The 20,956-nt window shown below is 41.8% G+C and overlaps 4 protein-coding genes, 2 long non-coding RNA genes and 1 other non-coding gene across 7 annotated transcripts; all 7 read right to left on the bottom strand.

Moving 5' to 3' along the window:
- Nucleotides 1-413: 413 nt before the first annotated feature.
- trnas-acu (transfer RNA serine (anticodon ACU)) lies at nucleotides 414-495 on the bottom strand. The gene has a single exon. It is a non-coding gene; the product is annotated as a tRNA-Ser (tRNA).
- A 247-nt stretch (nucleotides 496-742) lies between these two features.
- LOC128630055 (uncharacterized) lies at nucleotides 743-4,691 on the bottom strand. Its single transcript, XR_008394286.1, has 5 exons — nucleotides 4,603-4,691; nucleotides 4,049-4,362; nucleotides 3,617-3,779; nucleotides 3,395-3,523; nucleotides 743-3,194 (listed from the first exon to the last, which is right to left on the bottom strand). It is a non-coding gene; the product is annotated as an uncharacterized LOC128630055 (long non-coding RNA).
- Nucleotides 4,692-6,939: 2,248 nt separating this feature from the next.
- On the bottom strand, nucleotides 6,940-8,821 carry LOC128630074 (uncharacterized). The gene is made up of 3 exons (XR_008394314.1): nucleotides 7,858-8,821; nucleotides 7,303-7,458; nucleotides 6,940-7,137 (listed from the first exon to the last, which is right to left on the bottom strand). It is a non-coding gene; the product is annotated as an uncharacterized LOC128630074 (long non-coding RNA).
- Nucleotides 8,822-9,156: 335 nt separating this feature from the next.
- LOC128630009 (histone H3) lies at nucleotides 9,157-9,869 on the bottom strand. The gene has a single exon (XM_053678589.1). It carries the CDS (start codon nucleotides 9,662-9,664, stop codon nucleotides 9,254-9,256), a length of 411 nt encoding a protein of 136 aa, XP_053534564.1. The 5' UTR covers nucleotides 9,665-9,869; the 3' UTR covers nucleotides 9,157-9,253.
- A 226-nt stretch (nucleotides 9,870-10,095) lies between these two features.
- On the bottom strand, nucleotides 10,096-10,790 carry LOC128630013 (histone H2A). Its single transcript, XM_053678593.1, has one exon. The coding sequence runs from the start codon at nucleotides 10,705-10,707 to the stop codon at nucleotides 10,321-10,323; it is 387 nt and encodes a 128-aa protein (XP_053534568.1). The 5' UTR covers nucleotides 10,708-10,790; the 3' UTR covers nucleotides 10,096-10,320.
- Nucleotides 10,791-11,083: 293 nt separating this feature from the next.
- On the bottom strand, nucleotides 11,084-12,630 carry LOC128629999 (histone H1-like). Its single transcript, XM_053678577.1, has one exon. The coding sequence runs from the start codon at nucleotides 11,887-11,889 to the stop codon at nucleotides 11,299-11,301; it is 591 nt and encodes a 196-aa protein (XP_053534552.1). The 5' UTR covers nucleotides 11,890-12,630; the 3' UTR covers nucleotides 11,084-11,298.
- An 859-nt stretch (nucleotides 12,631-13,489) lies between these two features.
- LOC128630025 (histone H2B-like) lies at nucleotides 13,490-15,093 on the bottom strand. Its single transcript, XM_053678606.1, has one exon. The coding sequence runs from the start codon at nucleotides 14,855-14,857 to the stop codon at nucleotides 14,483-14,485; it is 375 nt and encodes a 124-aa protein (XP_053534581.1). The 5' UTR covers nucleotides 14,858-15,093; the 3' UTR covers nucleotides 13,490-14,482.
- Nucleotides 15,094-20,956: the final 5,863 nt, after the last annotated feature.

Here is a 20,956-nt window from a genome sequence, read left to right as displayed (position 1 = left end):
AGAAAAATGGGGTCCAAACCCACATGGGCTGTGCACAGCGGATTGGCAGTTCATCACCTTAACCTCTTGCTGACATAGCTCACGCGTATGAAATTACATCCCGGTGTGTGGAGCAAAAAAGAGGTTTCGGTGCAGGTTCTTTGCCACTGTCGTCTGCACTGCGGAATGCGTTCTGCGTTGACGGACCTCCAGAGACGCCAGAGCCTTACAGCAGCTGTGGCCAAAAAGCATTGAAATACAGTTCACGGTTGCGAAACACATAGCCACAGTGCTAGCTTTTCACATTTCTCCGCCCTCTCTAGTGCTAGCTCAGGGACCTGTACAAAGCTTCCCATTTGTAGGCCTTGTAGGTGTGAGACAGACTGCAACAAAGCCAGATATTGCTGGAAAGAGGAGGCAAAGTAACAAATTTGCGACAAGGATGGGATTCGCACCCACGCATGCAGAGCACAACAGATTAGTAGTCCATCGCCTTAACCTCTCGGCCACCTCGTCCAAGGCCTGCTACTTTAATGTTCGCTGACTAGATGACTGCTTCTCAAATAGATTTTATTCAAGTCTTGAGGTATGAGCTGTGCTGTCATATAAACTGAAGGGTGACGATGCGGCGAGACAGCCCAAAGGTCTCACAGAACGGGACAATTCCATAGTTGAGCCGTCACAATGCAATCCAATCCTTGGGCGGCTAGGTACCGACTACCTATGGACTGCCCATCTCAGCGAGTTAAATTTCTTTGGAAAATGTAGCTTTTACCCGTGACCCTGAGAAGGATTACGCGGTATAGAAGATGGATGGATGGAAATGTAACTTTTATCCTTACCTGGATATACACAACGACTGTGGAAAAGGGGGGCATGAATTGGGACGTTTGTGAGGCAGCATGCTGTGGCCAAAAAGCGTTGAAATACAGCTCATGGTTGCGAAACACATAGCCACAGTGCTAGCTTTTCACATTTCTCCATCTCTCTCAAGGATATTCAGCTGGCCTGCCGTATTCGCGGAGAATGCACTTAAACGACAACTCCGTCTAATATACACAAAGGCTCTTTTAAGAGTCACTTCATCGTCTCAGAAAATAGCTAATTTTATTTCTTGGGCTGTTTGAATATTTAGATAAGAGAAGGGGACACACACACATACATATATATATAAATGCTTTATATTTCTATCAACATATAGAAATGTTTATTATTCGTTATTAATGAGTACATCCAGTGCATATGAACACACCAACCTGATACTCAGTACCATAATGTCTGACCCACTTTGTACTTGTAACACTCAAACAGGCTTCTAAATATAATGTCTGACTGAGTTCTTCCCCACCTTGCAAGTTACAGATGGTTTTTGATGTAGGACCAAATTCAAACCTTCTAAAACAATCATTTTCACAGTTAAATGCCAATTGACGTTGATGTTGCTTTACTAATGATTTAATGAGATTCTTTAAATTTTTGCCACATCTTTTGAAAATATGGTGCTTAGCTTCAAATCGCATTCACCACATATGGATAAGAGGGCCATTTTTTTTTATGCATCTCAGATAGTGCATCATCAAGTGGTGCTTGGGAATCGACGTCTTGTCAGGAATCAATTCTTTGAATAGAGTATGGTGATCACAGATCAGATGTTTTAAGTAACATATCATCCCATCAGTTATGGTGTAGGAGAACACTATATTGACAATCTGTATCAAAAGCAGGAGAAAGTTCCAGTGATTGTTATTCCTTTCAATGACCACCAAATATCAGTGGAGTGTTGTGCAGAAGACACCATGACTGTATGGCATTCAAACCCAGGTGTTTGCCCTTATCATCCATTTTTAACCCACTTGGTTTGTTTTTACGGTCTGTGTAACCATAATTAAAGCTGTGCACCCTGTTTAACAAGGTACTCAAAAACCAGTTTAAGTTCATACTGTACCACACCCTCTAGCAGATCATGCATGATGTCAACAGCATAGTTATCAGTACAATGGAAATACTCTAATGAATTGAGCGCACATGACTTTTTGACACCATATATTGACCGCAGTTCAGGATTTTCATTTAGTGCCTTACAATGTTCAGTATGAACCTCTTTGGAACGAAAAATTAACCCAGGATGATCTCCAGTAAATATAGATTGAACTTCTTCCTTACTAATTAAACAAAGCCTACAGAAATTAGTTGCACTGTAAGATTCCCAGCAAGCCATTTAAAGCCAAATTATTTCCTGTTACTTGAATTACTGAGCCAAACAATGGTTGTTCAAAACAAGGAAGCTGTATGCCTTCGGTTTCTAAGATTTTCAGGTCATCAATAAGGGGCTTTATTATCACATCAAAACCATATGTCTTAAGATCTTCCGTGTAGAATCAAGCTGCAAGATGTACATTAATCAGTACAGAGTTACACTTGCGTGGAAGATTTTTTAGAGTAAAATAGATTCAACCAAGTTTGTGGATCCCCCTCTTGGAACCTAGAGGGTTAGCAGTTTCAAAATCGTTGTAATAGAATAGAATCTGAAAAGCGTGCTTTTGCTGTGAGAACAGTGCATGGTTTTGGAAACACGACCCATCATTAATGTCTTTGTAAACTCCAACTTTGTAAACTTGGGCGATCATTTGAACATTCCGCCTCATATTCTCCCTGAGTGGAAAGATCCTGATTAGTATCAAACTCCTGATCCATAGTGTGACTATGTACCTTGCTGAGGTGTTTTCGGAAGCCACTATAAGTACAAAATGATAACAGGCGACCTGGCTCTCCACATTTTAAATGTAACTTTTTGCTAGGATATAAACCATGTTGAAATTTTAAATGTTGACGAAGAACCAAACAAGTTCTGAGGTGTGCTTTACATACAAAACATGTGAACATCTTCAAGGCAGTTAATCTCGCTGCAGCAATCGTGCTCAAAGTTCTTTAACACGCAGGCTCTCCATTGCTCTTCCGACATCGATGTTATATATAGTGGTTTGGATAAATGTGTAGAAATCACAAAGAGCTTCATCATATCAGAAACTGAAGACATAGTGAGCTTTGAACAGTTCATCAAAAGCTGCCACTGATGTGTGCGCCTTACATGGGATCGCCTTTTGGTCGATAATAATGTAGAACTTTTGGATATCCTTCTTTCGCTCACCGATGCAGAGGAGAAATGGTTGTCTTGTGTCAGCACTCTCAATGAAGGTAGTCACACTGGCTCCTTCCTGAAGGTCAGCAAAGGGACATAAAATAAATATTAAAATAAAACTCTTTGCATGTTTTTTACATTATCACTAGCACCGTCACATCTTGTTTGCAGGTGGTGTAAGCAAAATGAGATGCAGGTCTCAGAATCCCAAAATAACCTACACCTCAAGAGCTCCTAAAATTAAGATCTGATGTTTAAATATTAACTTTTGCATACCTTAAGGTAGCTCACAAGATGGCTGGTTGCTTGAGCTGAACTGATCTTGGATATTTTTTTTCTGGCCTCTTGAGGTTAGAGGGAGCAGATGCAGCTGCAAAAGGATTGAGGACATATCGCTGTCCCATCCTAAAGACATCACAAAATAATTAAATGATCTCTATTTAATTATTTTTTTTAAAGACTGGAACATTTTTAAAATACAAAACAGTTTATACTGACCATTGTAGTCCTCAGATTCAGGTTCAGTTCCTGACAGCAGCTCGCCCATATTCTTAAGAGTCTTGCAGTCTGCAATGATTTTTGGCTTGAAGAATGTTGACCACTTTGCCAGGAACTTCTGAGACACTTCGTCACCAAACATCATGGAGAAATCGTGGTCGATCTTTAAACAAGGTTTATACAGGTTTAAACATAACGGACATAAATGGATAAAAGGTCAAATACTAAAAATTAAGATCTGCTGTGTTATTTATGCATACATTTGGGATATAAAAGATTAGAACGTTGAATTTCTCAGTTTGGACCGGCCTGTTGTTGTTATGGTGATCACTGAACAACTCCTTTCTCTACTGTACCAGTAAACTCCTTTAATAACTACAGAGAAGGTCATTTCCTTTTCAAAACTACTTCCAAAGCTAAATATTTTCTTACCAATCCAGATACAGCAAGGAAACAAGTGAACAAATCCAGGACAGAAGATGATGCATCCTCACCCACCATCTTCTGTCAATACTGGAAAGTCGCTCATCTTCTCATCAGTGGAATATCGTATTGTAGATATCGCCTCCCTGCACTCCTCACCAAATCGCTGTTGACAAGTTAACAGAGATTCTTGTCTGTTTTTTGGACCATCCTGAAGAACAGTCTTGGAATGACACCGGGAGCCAGCACAGGTGTTATGTTGAACTGTCTTGATCCTCCATGCAATGAAGCCAGTATTACCCTAAAGGATCATAGTAGTGTTCCTGTTTAAGAAAAGACCCAAAGAGAGGCATCTCGTTCTTGGCTTCAAGAATGAATTACTCAACACAATAAGTTCACACAATGACTATATAAAATTACAAAAACAAGTGGAAAATACAAAGCTGAGCAACCTATAAACACTCATCTAAAACAAGATCATTTTTAACTTTAAAACTATAAAAGGGAAGAAAATATAAACACACACACTGGTTTGGGTTTTCAGACAGAATACAAGAACTTACATATCCATGTTTGGAGAAAGGATCTTGGAGGTATGGAAAAAGAGTCACAATTCCCAGTGCATAATTGGTCCTCACACTTGACCATGGAATCCTCCTTTCAAAATAAATCAATTTACTTTGCAAGTGTGTATGTTTTGCAAGAAGTTAAATGATAAATTCCCCTTTTATAGCAACACAGAATATCATTCTGTGGAACGGTACTGGACTACATCAAGTTCTGTATCGGAAATGTGACTGTGGAAAAAAACATCCGGGTTTTCCAAAACCAGAAACCATGGATGACCAAACAGGTCTGCACACTACTCAAAGCCCGCGACGCTGCCTTCAGGTCTGGTAATAGAGCTCTGTACAGAGCTGCCCGTGCCAACCTGAAAGGCGGTATTAAGGAAGCTAAGGCGGCCTATAAGAGGAGCATAGAGTCCCACCTGTCCAGCAAAAATAAACGGGAGGTGTGGCAGGGTATACAGAACATCACAAACTACAGAGGCCGTGAGGCGACAACAGGAGTCCTGAGTGCGATTCTGGCAGAAGAGCTAAATTGCTTCTTCGCTCGCTTTGAAACATCACAACAACAGCACTCATCTGCTCCAGCCCCACCTCCACCCTCATCTGGCCCCCGTACCAGTCCAGCCCTGCCTCCATCCCCATCTGGTTCCTGCACCACTCTACTTACTGTGAGGGAACACGATGTTAGACGGATGTTTCTGGCAGTGAACCCCAGGAAGGCTGCTGGCCCAGACGGTGTACCTGGTAACGTGCTCAGATCATGTGCCCACCAGCTTGCCCACATCTTTACCAGAATTTTCAATCTCTCCCTGGCCCAAGCAGTCATCCCGTCCTGCCTAAAATCAGCCACAATCATTCCAGTGCCAAAGAAATCGCCCACCACTAGCCTGAATGATTATCGTCCTGTAGCCCTCACTCCAGTTATCATGAAGTGCTTTGAGAGATTGGTTCTTCAGCACATCAAGGACTACCTCCCCCCAGATTTCGATCCTTTTCAATTTGCTTATCGTGCAAACAGATCCACAGAGGATGCTATCGCCGTAGCTGTCCACTACGTGTTGAGACATCTTGAGCAGCAACAGAGCTACGTACGGATGCTTTTTGTGGATTACAGTTCGGCTTTTAATACAATAATTCCGGACATTCTCGTCACCAAATTGGTCACCCTTGGTCTCCCCCGCCTCACGTGTGCCTGGATAAAGGACTTTGTGACCAACCGGTTCCAGACAGTGAGACTCGGGCCCCACCTCTCCTCCACTCGCACGTTGAGCACAGGTTCTCCACAGGGCTGTGTGTTGAGCCCCCTCCTGTACTGTCTCTACACATATGACTGTAGACCAGTCTACAACAATAATATTATTATCAAGTTTGCTGACGACACCACAGTGGTCGGACTTATCTCAAAAGGAGAGGAGGCAGCCTACAGAGAGGAAGTCCTAAACTTGGCAGCCTGGTGTTCAAAGAACAACCTGACTCTAAACACCAAGAAAACCAAGGAACTTATTGTAGACTTCAGAAAACACAACACGGAGCTGGCCCCCCTCTTCATCAATGGGGAGTGTGTAGAGAAGGTCCACACCGTCCGGTTTCTTGGCGTCCTTATCTCTGCTAACATCTCCTGGACGGACAACATCACAGCGGTCATCAAGAAGGCTCAAACGCGGCTACACTTCCTGAGGGTTCTCAGGAAGTACAATCTGGACTCCAATCTGCTGCTGATCTTCTACCGCTCGTCCGTCGAGAGCTTGCTGACATACTGTATTACGGTGTGGTATGGTAGCTGCACCGCAGCAGACAGGGAGAGGCTTCAGAGGGTAGTAAGAGCAGCACAGAAGATCATTGGCTGCCCTCTCCCCTCCCTGATGGATATTTATACTTCCCATTGCCTCAGCAGAGGAAAAACTATCATTAAGGACAGTTCTCACCCTGGCTTTGATCTGTTCAATCTGTTGCCCTCAGGGAGACGTTACAGGTGCATCAAAACAAGGACTAGCAGATTTAAGAATAGTTTCTTCCCAAAAGCTATTACCATGATAAACAAACACATGTACTGAGTCCACAGCATATGTATATATTGTCACAAACTGTGCATTTCATAGTACCTCCGCCATCCACCCTAATATCTATCTATCGTGCATATATCTTGCATATATTGTATATCTTGTTTATTTATTTTGTTTATTTATCTTATTTATTTATCTGTGTATTATCTGTTTATTCTTCTTGTGTATTGAATGTATATGTTTGCACGGAACAAAAAGGAGTGGCTCTTAATTTCATTGTACATGTGTATAGTGACAATAAAAGGCATTCATTCATTCATTCATTCTTTAGCTGCGTCACATGAATCTGTTGTGATGACAAAGGGAGGGAAGTGACCTCCAATTCTTACCCATGTAGCTCTAACATATGCCACACGTAAACAGATGGTGAACGTCCTGGTTGCAGACATGTTAGTGTTTTGGACTTTTCATACTCCTTGAAGATTTCCTCACCCTTTGGATTGACCCTCAGAACACAATCAACTTTCTGCCAAAACATCTTACATCGTTATGACGCTCATGGAAATTTAAGAGGATTTTTAATGCCTTTCCTTTATGTCGAGAATACATTTACAAAACACTTCTACAGATAAGTATCAATAATAAACAATTACGTAATTGAGTATTTTAAATGCATTTATTCAAAGCTTACCTGTCTTGCTTCATTCTGCTCCATTAACTGTTGGGTTCCTTCTCTTTCTTCTGGACTCCAGGACAATTGTGGAATCTGATGAATGGGATGAAGCTGGGGATAGTGGAGTCAATACAGAGGAGGATGCTTGATCTGAGACCAGCTGAACATCCAGATCTACAAAATCACAGACAGAACAAAATCAATTTAAATGTACATGTATTTATCAGTAACAAAAGCATTTCAACAAATACTTAAATGGTTACATAAAAAAATCTAAAGTATATTATCTTCATTAAGTACTTTCCATATACGAATAAGATGTACGTAATGTAATGATCAATAGTTTAGCAAATGATAATAGTTTGAGGTCCCTCAAAAAGATATTTTAGACTCTGCTCCTAGGTAACTTCATGTGTTCCCTACATGGCCTCGTCTATTTCACTCGAGAATATCCACAAATATGGGAGAAGATTACAAAAATAAAGGTAATGTATACAATAATTATCGTGAACAGGTTTTAAAAAGGGGAGAGAGAGAGTAATGGTAATCATGTAATATTTCTTGGCTAACTACCACAAACTTGGAACAGAATACCGCTTCAGGGAAACTGCCGTTCCTGAGTTTGGACACACGAGGGCAGTCAAGCTCCATCCAGCACAACGCCGCCTGAAACAGAAGGTAGGTTTGGGCTATTTTACACTGACGCAGCTCATCAGCGTTATTACTGTGCATTGTCTAGTTTTCACGTATCAAGGACAATACACGGAGCTTCTGAACTGTTTCACAGCATCATCATTATGATTTATTTTTTAAAGAACGCACCCTCTTCTCTAGACATTGAAATGTTGGTTTTTTTTTTTAAAGTTTACATTGTCACAAAGCAGCTGTACAGATATCTGGATATATTATTTCAACGTCCATTCTTAAACACGACAGATGAACAAACAAAGAAACTAAGCACATGAAAAGGTTAGATAGACCAATGATTAAACACTACTCCGTTCAAATGAATACAGAGGCCAGCTCAGATACCACAACGTTTAAAAACCTCGACATTCGCGGCGTCATAAAGGGAACAACCGTCAAGCATACCATCAGGAAACTTATAGAACTCTGAACGTGACGTCATAACAGATCTTATGGCTCGCTGCTCGGATTTGACTATATGTCTGTGCGCGCACGCCAGGGAGACTGACCTAGACACGGTATAAGGACAGAACACAACACACATTTAAAACATATCAACATTATATCATGTACATAGCAGTATAGTTATCATAATAAATTACACAAATTAATTGCTAATATTAACATTATTAATGTCTTTCTTAATATTATTAGTCATTTCATTCTCATCACTGCTCCTACATAACTTCATGTGTTCCCTAGGTGGCCTCGTCTATTTCGCTCGAGAATATATATGGTTATTACCATTTTATTCCCTATTTATTCATTTTAACATGAGCTCATGTCTACAATTGTTAAATAACAACAATAATTATCATGGACGGGACAAAAGGGAAGAGAGAGATTAATAATAATATCATGCAACAGTTCTTGCCCAGAAATCCGCTTCTAGAAAATCGCCGTTCCCGAGTTTGGCCACACGAGGGCAGTCAAGCTCCATCTAGCGCAACACACAACGCCGCCTGAAACTGAAGGTAGGTTTGGGCTATTTTACAGACACAGCTCATTACTGTGCATTGTGTTGTTCGGACATAACCACAATTAACGGCTCATCTATATAAACACACATTAATATTCATAGCACTATATTTAATATAAAACCTTGTACATACACACACACATATATATATACACACACACACATATATATAAATAAAAGTGTCATTTTATCTCTGTACCACGTTCTAACATTGAGACTGCCGAATAAAGAAAATTTTCCGTTTTCTGAGACGGTGAAGTGGCTCTTAAAAGAGCCTTTGTGTATATTAGACGGAGTTGTGGTTTAAGCGCGTTCTCCGCGAATACGGCGGGCCAGCTGAATATCCTTGGGCATGATGGTCACTCTCTTGGCATGGATAGCGCACAGGTTGGTGTCCTCGAACAGACCGACCAGATATGCCTCGCTCGCTTCCTGCAGGGCCATGACGGCCGAGCTCTGGAAACGCAAGTCGGTCTTGAAGTCCTGAGCGATTTCTCTCACCAGGCGCTGGAAGGGCAGCTTGCGGATGAGCAGCTCAGTAGACTTCTGATAACGACGGATCTCCCTCAGAGCCACGGTGCCGGGCCTGTAACGATGAGGCTTCTTCACACCGCCAGTAGCCGGCGCACTCTTGCGGGCAGCCTTAGTGGCGAGCTGCTTCCTTGGCGCCTTGCCACCGGTGGACTTACGGGCGGTCTGCTTGGTTCTTGCCATAGCGTCAAACTCTGCACTTCGCGGTTAGAAAAACAGAATAAACTGTGCGCGCGAACGCGGCCTTTTTAAGCCATAACGCCGCCCTGCGCTGATTGGGCGTCTCGAACGCGCTCGTCTGCTATTCGATAGAACGTTTTACGTCACCTGTTGACTATTGGACCGTCTTCTCTGCCACCGTTCGGATCACAAGACGCCCGCCACTATTCTATTGTATTGGCGCGCTCTCTAACACAAATGCTTTGTTCATTACGAACACACACAACGCCGTCACAAACCATTTTCACTCCTCAGACTTCATTTAACCAGCACGCTAACTGCTATTGTTCTTATAGTCATTACTTAAATATGGTATCAAATCATGACTACAAAATCATCGTCCTTTTTTTTTTTTTTTTATAAATATGCTGTCTTAAAAGTGCACAATTTCACCCCTCAGATTTCATTTAGACAACACGCTAACTACCACTATTACTACTACTACTTAACGTTATCACATAATTATTAGCAAAGTATAACGCTTCTGTTTTCATTTCAAACGTGCTGACTTTCTAGTGCACACTTTCAGTAGTAAAACGGGTGTAAAATTGCACTTTTTAAGCAAAGATGGTGGCTCTTAAAAGAGCCTTTGGGTACTGACAAAGCAGCAGTGGACGAGTTTACTTAGTCTTGACGGCCTTCTCGGTCTTTTTAGGCAGAAGCACAGCCTGAATGTTGGGCAGCACACCACCTTGAGCGATGGTCACTCCGCCGAGCAGTTTGTTCAGCTCCTCGTCGTTACGCACGGCGAGCTGCAAGTGGCGGGGAATGATACGGGTCTTCTTGTTATCACGGGCGGCGTTACCGGCCAACTCCAGGATCTCAGCGGTCAGATACTCCAACACTGCGGCCAGGTAGACCGGAGCGCCAGCACCGACGCGCTCGGCATAGTTGCCTTTACGCAGAAGCCTGTGCACACGTCCCACGGGGAACTGAAGTCCAGCCCTGGATGAACGAGTCTTGGCCTTAGCTCTAGCTTTTCCGCCGGTTTTTCCTCTGCCACTCATCTTGATGCTCAAATCTGTTCTAACAACTCCTAAATAAACGTTACACCCCGAGCTCTCCGTGATATAGACAAAACGGCCACTCTCTTATTCGCTAAGAACGCAATGGCAGATTAGCCAATCAAAAACAGGCCGTCGAATTCCAGCGTCACCCCTCCCACCCCTGTTTGTGCATGTGTGTGTGTGTGAGTGAGAGAGAGAGAGAGAGAGCGCGAATGAAAACAGACAGAAGGGAATATTCATACAAAAGCACGAAGTAACAACTATATACTGAATTGATTTATTCTTATCATTAACATTGATTTATTATGTATCAATATGTTATCCTACATATTCTGTGATCGTTTTGGAGATCAGGAATGACGTTTAGGAATCACGATCAGGATTTATTCTACTGTACTAAAATCAGCATCGGCTTGTGGTTATGTGTACATGATATGTAGTAGATATGTGTGTCCATACTATTGTATGTTTCTAACGTGTATTGCTTTGATTACATAAAGCTTGACTGAAAATGTTGCTCTTTAAAGGAAAATATGGGTGGCTCTTAAAAGAGCCGTTTAAGGAACAAAAGCATGAAAGAAACAAACGTCTTTACTTCTTTTTGGGTGCTGCCTTCTTCGCCTTTGCCGCTTTAGGCTTTGTGGTCTTGGGCTTGACAGCTTTCGCTTTCTTGGGGCTCTTGGCTGCCTTTTTAGGGGTCGCGGGCTTTTTCGCCTTCTTCGGGCTCTTGGTGGCTTTCTTTGCGGCGGCTGTGGGCTTCTTCGCCTTAGGAGACTTCTTGGCCGCGGCGGCGGGCTTCTTAGTAGCGGCGGGCTTTTTGGCGGCGGGCTTTTTCGCTTTGGGCGCGGCTTTCTTCACGGGCTTCTTGGCTTCGGTCTGCTTCTTGTTCAGCTTGAAAGAGCCAGACGCGCCGGTCCCTTTGGTCTGCACCAGAGTGCCTTTAGTCACGAGACCCTTAACAGCGATTTTGACGCGGGAGTTGTTCTTCTCCACATCGTATCCGCCGGCAGCCAGCGCTTTCTTCAGAGCAGCGAGAGACACGCCGCTCCTCTCCTTAGACGAGGAAACGGCTTTGACGATCAGTTCGCCGACGCTAGGGCCGGCTTTTTTTGCTCTCGAAGCTGCTTTCTTCTTGGGCGCTTTGGCCGGCGCGGCGGCGGGAGCGGGTGCGACTTCTGCCATCTCTCTTGGAACTACGTAGAATACACGAGTCGTACGCTGTACGTTAGTGTGTAACACAGGATCCTCCCCGCGGCCGGGGGCTGGTCTTAAAAACAGATATGAGAGCGTTGTAGACTCAACTCGCGCGCCGCTGAATGAATGCACGGACGCGGCGCGCGCTCAGATGTGTTTTCTCATGGCATTTCTCGGTGAAAATCCCACTCGCAAAACGAGATTCAAAACGTTGAAGCACACGCTGAGCGAGGATGGGCTTTCTCGTTCCTCCCGTGGCCCGGCCTGGCCGACTAGAGAGCAACAGTCTCGCGTAGCGCACATGAAAAGGCGCGGCGCGCGTTGTGCTCAAGCCGGCGGGCTGCGCATTTGGTGCGATGTGGTGTGTAAAAACGGGCGAAAAGCAGGCACGGCCGTCGTATGCGTTCTGGGCCGAGTTGAAGAGGAGCCTTGTGAACGAGCCTGATGTCTTGGCAGCTGTCGAGTGGTGTGTGTAGTATTTGAAGCAGAGCGCGTTGGGGGACTTGTAAAGCACAGCGTGCCCGGCCTCCTCCTGGTTAGCTCGGTCGCTTCCTCCCTGACCCTAACGAGCACAGGCCTCGGCGCTACCCTAGCCCTTCTTTCTTCCACCCCGAGCTCGGCCCTAACGCTAACACCGCGAACCCTGAGCTGTGCTCTAACCCTAACGCCATTAATCCCAACTCTGCTGTCACCCTAATGCCCTTTATCCCAGCTCCGCTATAGCATTGTGTGTGTGTGTGTGTGTGTGTGTGTGTGTGTGTGTGTGTGTGTGTGTGTGTGTGTGTGTGTGTGTGTGTGTGTGTGTGTGTGTTGTATTCCATGCTGCTAGAACATTCTTTCTGGAAACGTTCTCAGGAGATTTTTTGATCTGCGTGATGAGATCGGAGCTTTTCAGGAAAGCAAGATTGGTAGTATTCAAGAGCCCATGGATAAGAAATGGTTTTCTGACCTGGCTTTCCCGGTTGATGTCACAGAGCTGCTCAATGTTTTAAATGTTCAGCTCCAGGGAAAAGACCAGATTAACACCCAGCTTTTTTTTTTTTATCACGTCAGAGCCTTCAAACAAAAACTACTGCTGCTCAGAAGACATCTCTCAGCAGCTAACATTCACAATTATAATATTCACCATAGTTTTATGTGCAGTTATTGTTATTATTAATACTTATATTTAGTTAGCATTTATATCCAGTGGTGTCAGCTTTGGGTTTTTTTGTTAATCAAGCTGATAAATTTTGTGTCAAAGTTCTCTTAAATTATCATGATTTAATTTCCTTGTTTTGTCAGTTATTTATTCTATTTGCCTCCCTCTCTCTTCTTTCACTCCCCGTCTCACACTGTTCCTCTCTCTCTCATCTCGACATCCAGGAAATTTAGCCCATTTTCCCTGTTTTAGAGAGGCAGGCATGATGAAAGAGAAGGTACCTGAGTATGATGCTGTTCTCAGCAACCTTTTCCAGGAGTTTGACAGTCGCTTTGAGGACTTCAGACACAATGCTTCTGACTTTGAGTGGTTTGTTCAACCCTTCACCATCAGTGTGGACACAGTTAGTGATGATCTACAGATGGAACCAATTGAGCTTCAGTGTGATTCAGAACTCAAACACAAGTTCAGGTCCCTTCCCTTGACAGACTTCTACAAATGTGTCCCAGCAAACAGGTACAGATGGGCAAACAGGCACAAGTGATGCTGTCTCTGTTTGGCAGTACCTACCACTGTGAACAGACTTTCAGTCTGATGAACCTAAACAAGTGTAAACTGAGATGCAAAGTAACTGACTCTCACCACCATAATATCCTGACTTTGACAGTAAGTCCACTGCATCCCAATTTGGAAATACTTTTGAAAAATAAGGACCAGCTTCATGTGTCTCATTAGAGGTCACTGATATTGCAGACATGTGGCTGTATTGCTTATAGCTTGAATAGTTGTATGAGGTATTGAACATGTATTATAAATGGGATTGGTTCTATGTTTTAATTATACTATAAGTTTCATTGAACTATAGAACTCTGAAAATAAAACTGCATTAGTGAAGCAGATACAGACTAACGTTTTCTATTAATTTATTTATTTGTAAATATTATGAAATGATAAATAAGAACCATGGCAACTTTAATTTTAATATAATACAGTTTGGTATAATGCAACATTTACTTTTGGCCCACAGCCCTCAATCAAGTTTGATTTTTGGCCCTTCACAGGAAAACGTTTGGGCACCCCTGATGTAGAATGATTATGTGCTAGTAGAAAACCATTTTCAACTACTTCCTGTTGCTACAATCTTAATACAAATAACTTTGTGCTGCTAACGTCCCATTTTGCATTGCTCAGATTATACAACCCCCGAAACCGTGCTACAACCCTGTTTAGATTTACTCATCTCTGCATTTAGCAGACTGCTAGAATTACCCAAAAAGCCTGAACATCCGCGGGAGTGCAGCGCTTCAGAAGTTCCCCTCCCGCTCTCTCTCACACACACACAGCGAGAGAGAAAACGAAAGAGAGAAAATTACTCTTTGTATGGAAAGTGGGTGGCTCTTAAAAGAGCCGTTGGGTTGATGAAGACGGCGGTAACGCGCTTCACTTGGAGCTGGTGTACTTGGTGACGGCTTTTGTACCCTCGGACACGGCGTGCTTGGCCAGCTCGCCGGGAAGCAACAAGCGCACGGCGGTCTGGATCTCCCTGGAGGTGATAGTGGAGCGCTTGTTGTAATGAGCCAGACGAGAAGACTCACCGGCGATGCGCTCAAAAATATCATTCACGAAGGAGTTCATGATGCCCATGGCCTTGGATGAGATGCCGGTGTCAGGGTGCACCTGCTTCAAGACCTTGTACACGTAGATGGCGTAGCTCTCCTTCCTGGACTTTCTGCGCTTCTTGCCTCCTTTGCCGGCCGTCTTGGTCACGGCTTTCTTTGATCCCTTCTTGGGCGCGGTCTTGGCTGGATCGGGCATAATGCTGCTTCTCGTGTAAACAAACAGAAAATGACTGGCGCCCGCTTCGCGCCCGCTCTATTTACAGTCCCACATGCTAATGACGAACAGACAAGACACCTTTTTTTGATTGGCCAAAATTCAATACCTCCTCCTGCATGGCCCCTCCTACTGCACTCTGCTTCCTCCCTCCTTCCATACCTCCTCCTCGTCCTCTGCTACGCTTTGTTTCCCTTCCCGCTCTTGTACTTTCAGCACAACGTGCACTAAGAAAAAACAATTGGCTTGCGAAAAAATCGTTTTATATTATATATGCATGTGTATGAGAGAGAGAGAAATATAGAAGTAGGTTTCTACTAAAATCATCTTTTAAATTGTTTTATAATATTGATATTACATTGATTTAAAGTTTATAATATTGAACACTGCATATATGAAGTTTATTACAAAAAATACAAATAGATCTACCACTTATGCTACTTCTGTACAGCGTTTGATGCCTTATGCTTCATGAAAGAAAAAGCCTTTTTCCCCCCACACGGAACAGCTCTTTTTCTAGACATGTGGGTGGCTCTTAAAAGAGCCGTTGTGTTCGCGTTGTTCGGTGTTAGAGCGTTTAACCGCCGAAGCCGTACAGGGTGCGTCCTTGGCGTTTCAGAGCGTACACCACATCCATGGCGGTCACGGTCTTTCTCTTGGCATGCTCGGTGTAGGTGACGGCGTCGCGGATCACGTTCTCCAGAAACACTTTCAGCACACCGCGAGTCTCTTCATAGATCAGACCAGAAATACGCTTTACACCACCACGGCGAGCCAGACGACGAATAGCCGGCTTAGTGATCCCCTGGATGTTATCGCGAAGCACCTTGCGGTGACGCTTAGCGCCTCCTTTGCCGAGTCCCTTACCACCCTTGCTTTTTTTTTTTTTTTAATGAGTTTTATTGAAATTATACAAAATTCACAATCTTACACAAGTCATATTCAGAAAGAAAGGGAGAGAAAAAAAACTTACATAGTCAAAGTACAATTACACGCAAATAGAGTCCCACACTGAAGAGTCTTTAAACCAAGATGTGCTGCTTTTTAGTCTTCTTAGCTCTTTTTGAATGTCCTTGAATACAACATCACTGGATATAAACGTTTGATTTATAGTCATTTTGGCTCTTGTTTTCCAGAGTTTAGATTTAGTCAAACATATTATGAACCAAATGAAGTCATGCTGAGTCTTGCTACAATTTTCTTTAAAAATACCATAGAAAATTGAGTTCATATTTATTTCTATATTGAGACCAATGATTTTTAATTTAGCCCATGTTTCTTTAGAGCGATAACACTCTAACAGGAAATGTTCGAGTGTTTCCTCTTCATTACAATTAGGCATCGGGCATTTACTGGTTTTTACAAAACAGCTCCATTTTACAACCGCTCTTACTGGGAGCCTTCTTACAGCGACTAACCAAGTTGTATCTCTCAGGTGTTCAGATAGGATTTTATTCTGTAAGTTTTGGAGACATTCTTTGTTTTGGTCTTCCTCCAAATTTCTGAAAGCCACAGGGTTACAATAAACTCGATCAACAATTAAAAGATATATTTCTTTGCTCGAGTCTTTCACCCAATCGATGTTTAGATCTTTAAATTTGTCAGTGAAGTCGGAAAACATCAGTTTATAATACGGAATTCCTTTCCTCGATGGACCTTTTTTAGATTTCCAGTTAGAGATGTTCCCTATCCATTCGGTTTGCCTGGCAATACCACTCGCGATGATTTTGCACACTGCTATTTTAGTTTTTAGGGATATATCGACAGCCCCAAGGCCTCCCAGTTCCCTTCTCTTAAAAAGGAGCTCACGTTTTGTAACCTCACGAGTCGTATCCCATATGAAATTACAGCATATTTTATGAAGTCTTTTTACCCAAACTTCTGTCGGAGGTAAGATGCATGATAAAAACAGTATTTTTGATAATAGAAAAGTTTTAATAATATTTATTCTAGTTTTATAACTTAGATTACATGATTTCCATTTATCAATTTCATCTTGTATTATTTCTTCTTTTTTTGACCAGTTATGGTCGACACAGCCATTATTATCTATATATATACCTAAAACCTTTAATTGCTGAACTTCTGGGACATCTATGGGAAATTTGTTTTTTTCATTTCCAATCCAGACACATTCCGTTTTAGCTTTATTTAAGGAGGCTCCAGAGACTTGCTCATACTCGCTAAAATATTCAAAGATGATGTCTAATTCTTGTTTAGATTTCACAAATACAGTTATGTCATCAGCATAAGCAGAGATCACGACTCTGTTCTTTCCTATTTGAAGACCTTTAAGTCTATGATCATCTTGGATTTTTTGTACAAGTGGGTTTATAGATAAAATATACAGGGCTGCACTCAGAGGGCACCCTTGCTTTACACCCCGCATAACTTCAAATGGTTCAGTCAAAGAACCGTTAACATTTACTTCAACCGTCGATTTAACATAAAGGCATTTAATCATGTTTATGAAATTTTCAGGGAATTGATACAGTTTTAAAATCTCCCACAAATAGTCTCTTGAGATATAGTCAAATGCTTTCCTTTGGTCCAAAGCCACAATGTAAAAACTGTCACCATTTTTATCAAAAACTAGTTCTCTTAATGTGTTCAAGTTGTCCCACATAAATCTTCCCTTTATTGCACATGTTTGTTGTTTAGCTATTATTACATCCAAATAGTCACTCATCCTGTTCATAATGGTCTTTGCAAAAATCTTATAATCGACATTCATTAGGGTGAGATGTCTCCAGTTGTTGATATCACACATTTCACCCTTTTTATACAACAAGGATAAAACGCCTTCATAGAACGAGTCATGCATGTAACCTCTAGCGATCCCATCATTGAAGGCTTGCGTTAATATTTTAGCCAAATCTATGGCGCATGCATGATAAAAATCAGACGGGAGACCATCTTTCCCTGGAGACTTTTTTAGATTTAATTGTTTAATGGCATTAACAACCTCAGCCTCTTTTATTTCCTCACCTAAGCTCTTGGAAGGCGGGTCAACACTATTTTTTACATTCAGAAAGGTTTTTAGGAGTTTATTATCTATTTCAATTGAGTTGTACATGTTTGAACAAAGGATCCGAACAGCATCTCTGACGTCTTTAGGATTTTTCACTATAGTTCCATTATCTGTTTTAATGGCTTCGATATATTGGGCTTCTTTCCTTTTATTAAATAGTGAAATTGCTTTTGTTTGATTTAGAAGTTCATCGGAAATTATTCCTGCTCGGACTTGAATGTTCAGTAAAAACTCACTATTTAAAGTTTCTATCTCTTTTTTCAAATCCTTTAAGTTGTTTTCCTCACTTTCATTTCTTGTATTTTTCAGTTTTAGGTTTATATATTGTGTCATAATTGTATTGTACTTCTCATTTTTTTCTTTATTAAAACATAGACATTTGTATTTAAGAAATTTTTTAATCTGAATCTTAAAAACTTCCCACAAATCACAATAATTGGTAGTGAGGATATCTAAAGTTTTAATCCTATTAATTTCTTCTTTTAATTCTACAATCAATAAAGGACTTTTCAAAATTTGCGTGTTTAATTTCCAATAGTTTCTTCTTTCTTCATTTTTAAATCTAATGCCACATATAACTGTCAAGTGGTCCGACTCAACCAAGAGTTTTGTTGTATAAAATTTTGCCTCAAAATTATTATTAATATATATCCTGTCAATTCTAGTTTTACATGTTTTATCAAACCTTGTAAAGTCCACTTTCTCTGGATATAATGTCCTAAATATGTCGGTGAAATGCTGTTCATTCATTATAGATTTAAGGACACCACCTTCTCTCCTAATTTTACATATTTTGGAAGAAATTTTATCATTATCATCTGTGATTGTATTAAAATCAACGCATACAATGGTATAGAAACCGACACACAGGAGCATTTTAAGCTTTTTAAAAAGCCGGATTTTACCAACAGTATCCTGTGCTGTGTATACATTTATTACTCTATTTTTTTTTGTGCAATAAAACACATCTATAAACATTAATCGACCAGGAATTATTTCACGGCTCTTAATTATTTTAAATTTATTGTTATAAAATAAGGTCGCAATACCATCAGCTTTACTTTCACCTATTGAAAAGATTGAAGGACCTTTGATCCATAAACTTTGAGCGTCCTGTACGTCTGCAAAACTGCTTAATCTGGTCTCTTGTATACATAAAATATCAACATGTTCTCCACTCAATATATTTAACTTTTTCACTTGATTAATTTTTGCCTGAATCCCTCTAACATTACATGTGGCAACAGTTAAATTTGAAAAAACCATAGAAATTAAGATAAGAATCTTCTCCGATAGATATTATTGCATGTCCATTAGTCCACATTTTCTCAACATTATCCACATCATTTAACCTTAATTCCTGCAGACATATATCACATTTCTTTTTAAATGATATAGGAATTGAAGTTAAAATCAAAGACATTATGTCAAAAAAAAAGGGAAGAAAAGTAGGCGATATACATCATTCCTTAACCTTTTTTGCATTGTCAACATTTCCAGGAGAATTCCTCTTTCGCCTTTGGCGTTTATATGGATAGTCTAAAGTGTTTTTACCTTTCGCCAGCGTGGGAGTGTCCGCAGTGTCACCTGTGTTGTCGGCGATTGTCTGAGTTGTTCCACTTTCACCAGCTGGATGCGATGACTCCTCTCGGCCCTGTAGGCTTCCTGCAGGTGTAGAAATGATCTGGGTCGCTCCGGTCTCTCCCTCTGAGCACGTAGGCTCCTCTGGGGCTTGTGGACCTCCTTCAGGGGTTGAGCCGATCCGAGTCTCGCCGACTTCTACAGCTGATAGCGCAGGAAACTCCGATGCTTGCCGTCTCTCCACAGACGAAAGACTGGGCGGAGATGCTCCGCTGCTTCCAGCAGGTACTTCCGGTGTCTTCCGTCTCCCTTCCGGGATCAGAGATTCGGCGCTGCTCTCAGAGTCCTCGCTGTCTTCGCTGTCGCTGGTATCGGTGCTGCTTGAGTCACTCCCAGATGTCGAGTCGTCCTCACTTGTGTGTAGTTTATTTTCTTCCCAGTTGTTATCCTCTTTATTGTTTGTTTTGGTTTCTGTGTTATGTGCGTTTTGTGTTGCATTCTGGTCAATGTCTTTTTGATTTTTCGGCAGTCTTAGTTTATAGCTGTAAGAATTTGGGCATTGAAAATATATATGCCCAGTTTCATTACATAAATTACATACTTGTGTATTTCTACAACTCTTTCCTTTGTGGCCAAAGCTTCCGCATTTCCAGCACTTTGTTTTCTCACAGTCCTTTGCCTGATGGTCGGAATCGTTACATATGAAACATCGCTTTGTTTGGCCGGGGTATGTAATCGTTCCATTGTATGGTCCCATGGAAATGGAATTTGGTATCTGGAATATACTTCCGTCGGGGTTTTTCTTGAGTTTTATTTTATATCTCCTGACTCCATACCATATCCCGAACTGGTCCAGCGGCTTGTCAACAGGGTTCAGTATCTCACCAAACCTTAAGAGGTATTGTTCTACATCCGAGTCAGCGATTCTCCCAGTCCAAAACTTTACTACAATGCTCTTTACGTCTTGGGGAGCTGATGTAGTCATCTCCCAGTTTTTCCAGAATTCACTTCCTGTATTATTATTAAAAATTTGAGAAAATGTTTGAAGTGCCTGTTCTTTGGTAAAACATATTTCATACTCTTTTCTGTTAGGCATTGCAATAAAAGAGTATACATCTGTAGTCGATATCCATTGACTACTTAAAAGGTTTACTCCGACTTCAGACCTGTCTGGCGCTTCTCCTTCTCCACTGTAACGTAGTCTGACCCAGTGCCTCCCCGCCGACGGCGAGGAGGCCACACGGGGTGACATACCGAACCCCGGGTGGCGATAATTATCACCTTGTTAAAGGTGTTTTTGTTGTTGTTGTCGTTAAAGTCTTTAGTTTCAAATTACGAACGAGGGTACCACTTGCAAAAAGAGAGTATTAATTACCACCCTTGCCTCTTCCAGACATGATGCTGCTCCCGAAGTCAAATCGCTCAATAAAAGTTCTCGCGCAGCGCCCACCTATTTATCCACACTCGAC

This window comes from Ictalurus punctatus, unplaced genomic scaffold, assembly GCF_001660625.3.
Source record: "Ictalurus punctatus breed USDA103 unplaced genomic scaffold, Coco_2.0 Super-Scaffold_100046, whole genome shotgun sequence".
In the NCBI taxonomy this organism is placed as follows: Eukaryota; Metazoa; Chordata; class Actinopteri; order Siluriformes; family Ictaluridae; genus Ictalurus; species Ictalurus punctatus.
The sequence above is the reverse complement of the archived record's forward strand: the minus strand, read 5'-3'. Positions and strand labels throughout refer to the sequence as shown.

What these genes read in the sequence shown, in the direction of transcription:
- LOC128630009 (XM_053678589.1), bottom strand. Translation starts at nt 9,664, where the DNA reads ATGGCAAGAACCAAGCAGACCGCCCGTAAGTCCACCGGTGGCAAGGCG.
- LOC128630013 (XM_053678593.1), bottom strand. Translation starts at nt 10,707, where the DNA reads ATGAGTGGCAGAGGAAAAACCGGCGGAAAAGCTAGAGCTAAGGCCAAG.
- LOC128630025 (XM_053678606.1), bottom strand. Translation starts at nt 14,857, where the DNA reads ATGCCCGATCCAGCCAAGACCGCGCCCAAGAAGGGATCAAAGAAAGCC.
- LOC128629999 (XM_053678577.1), bottom strand. Translation starts at nt 11,889, where the DNA reads ATGGCAGAAGTCGCACCCGCTCCCGCCGCCGCGCCGGCCAAAGCGCCC.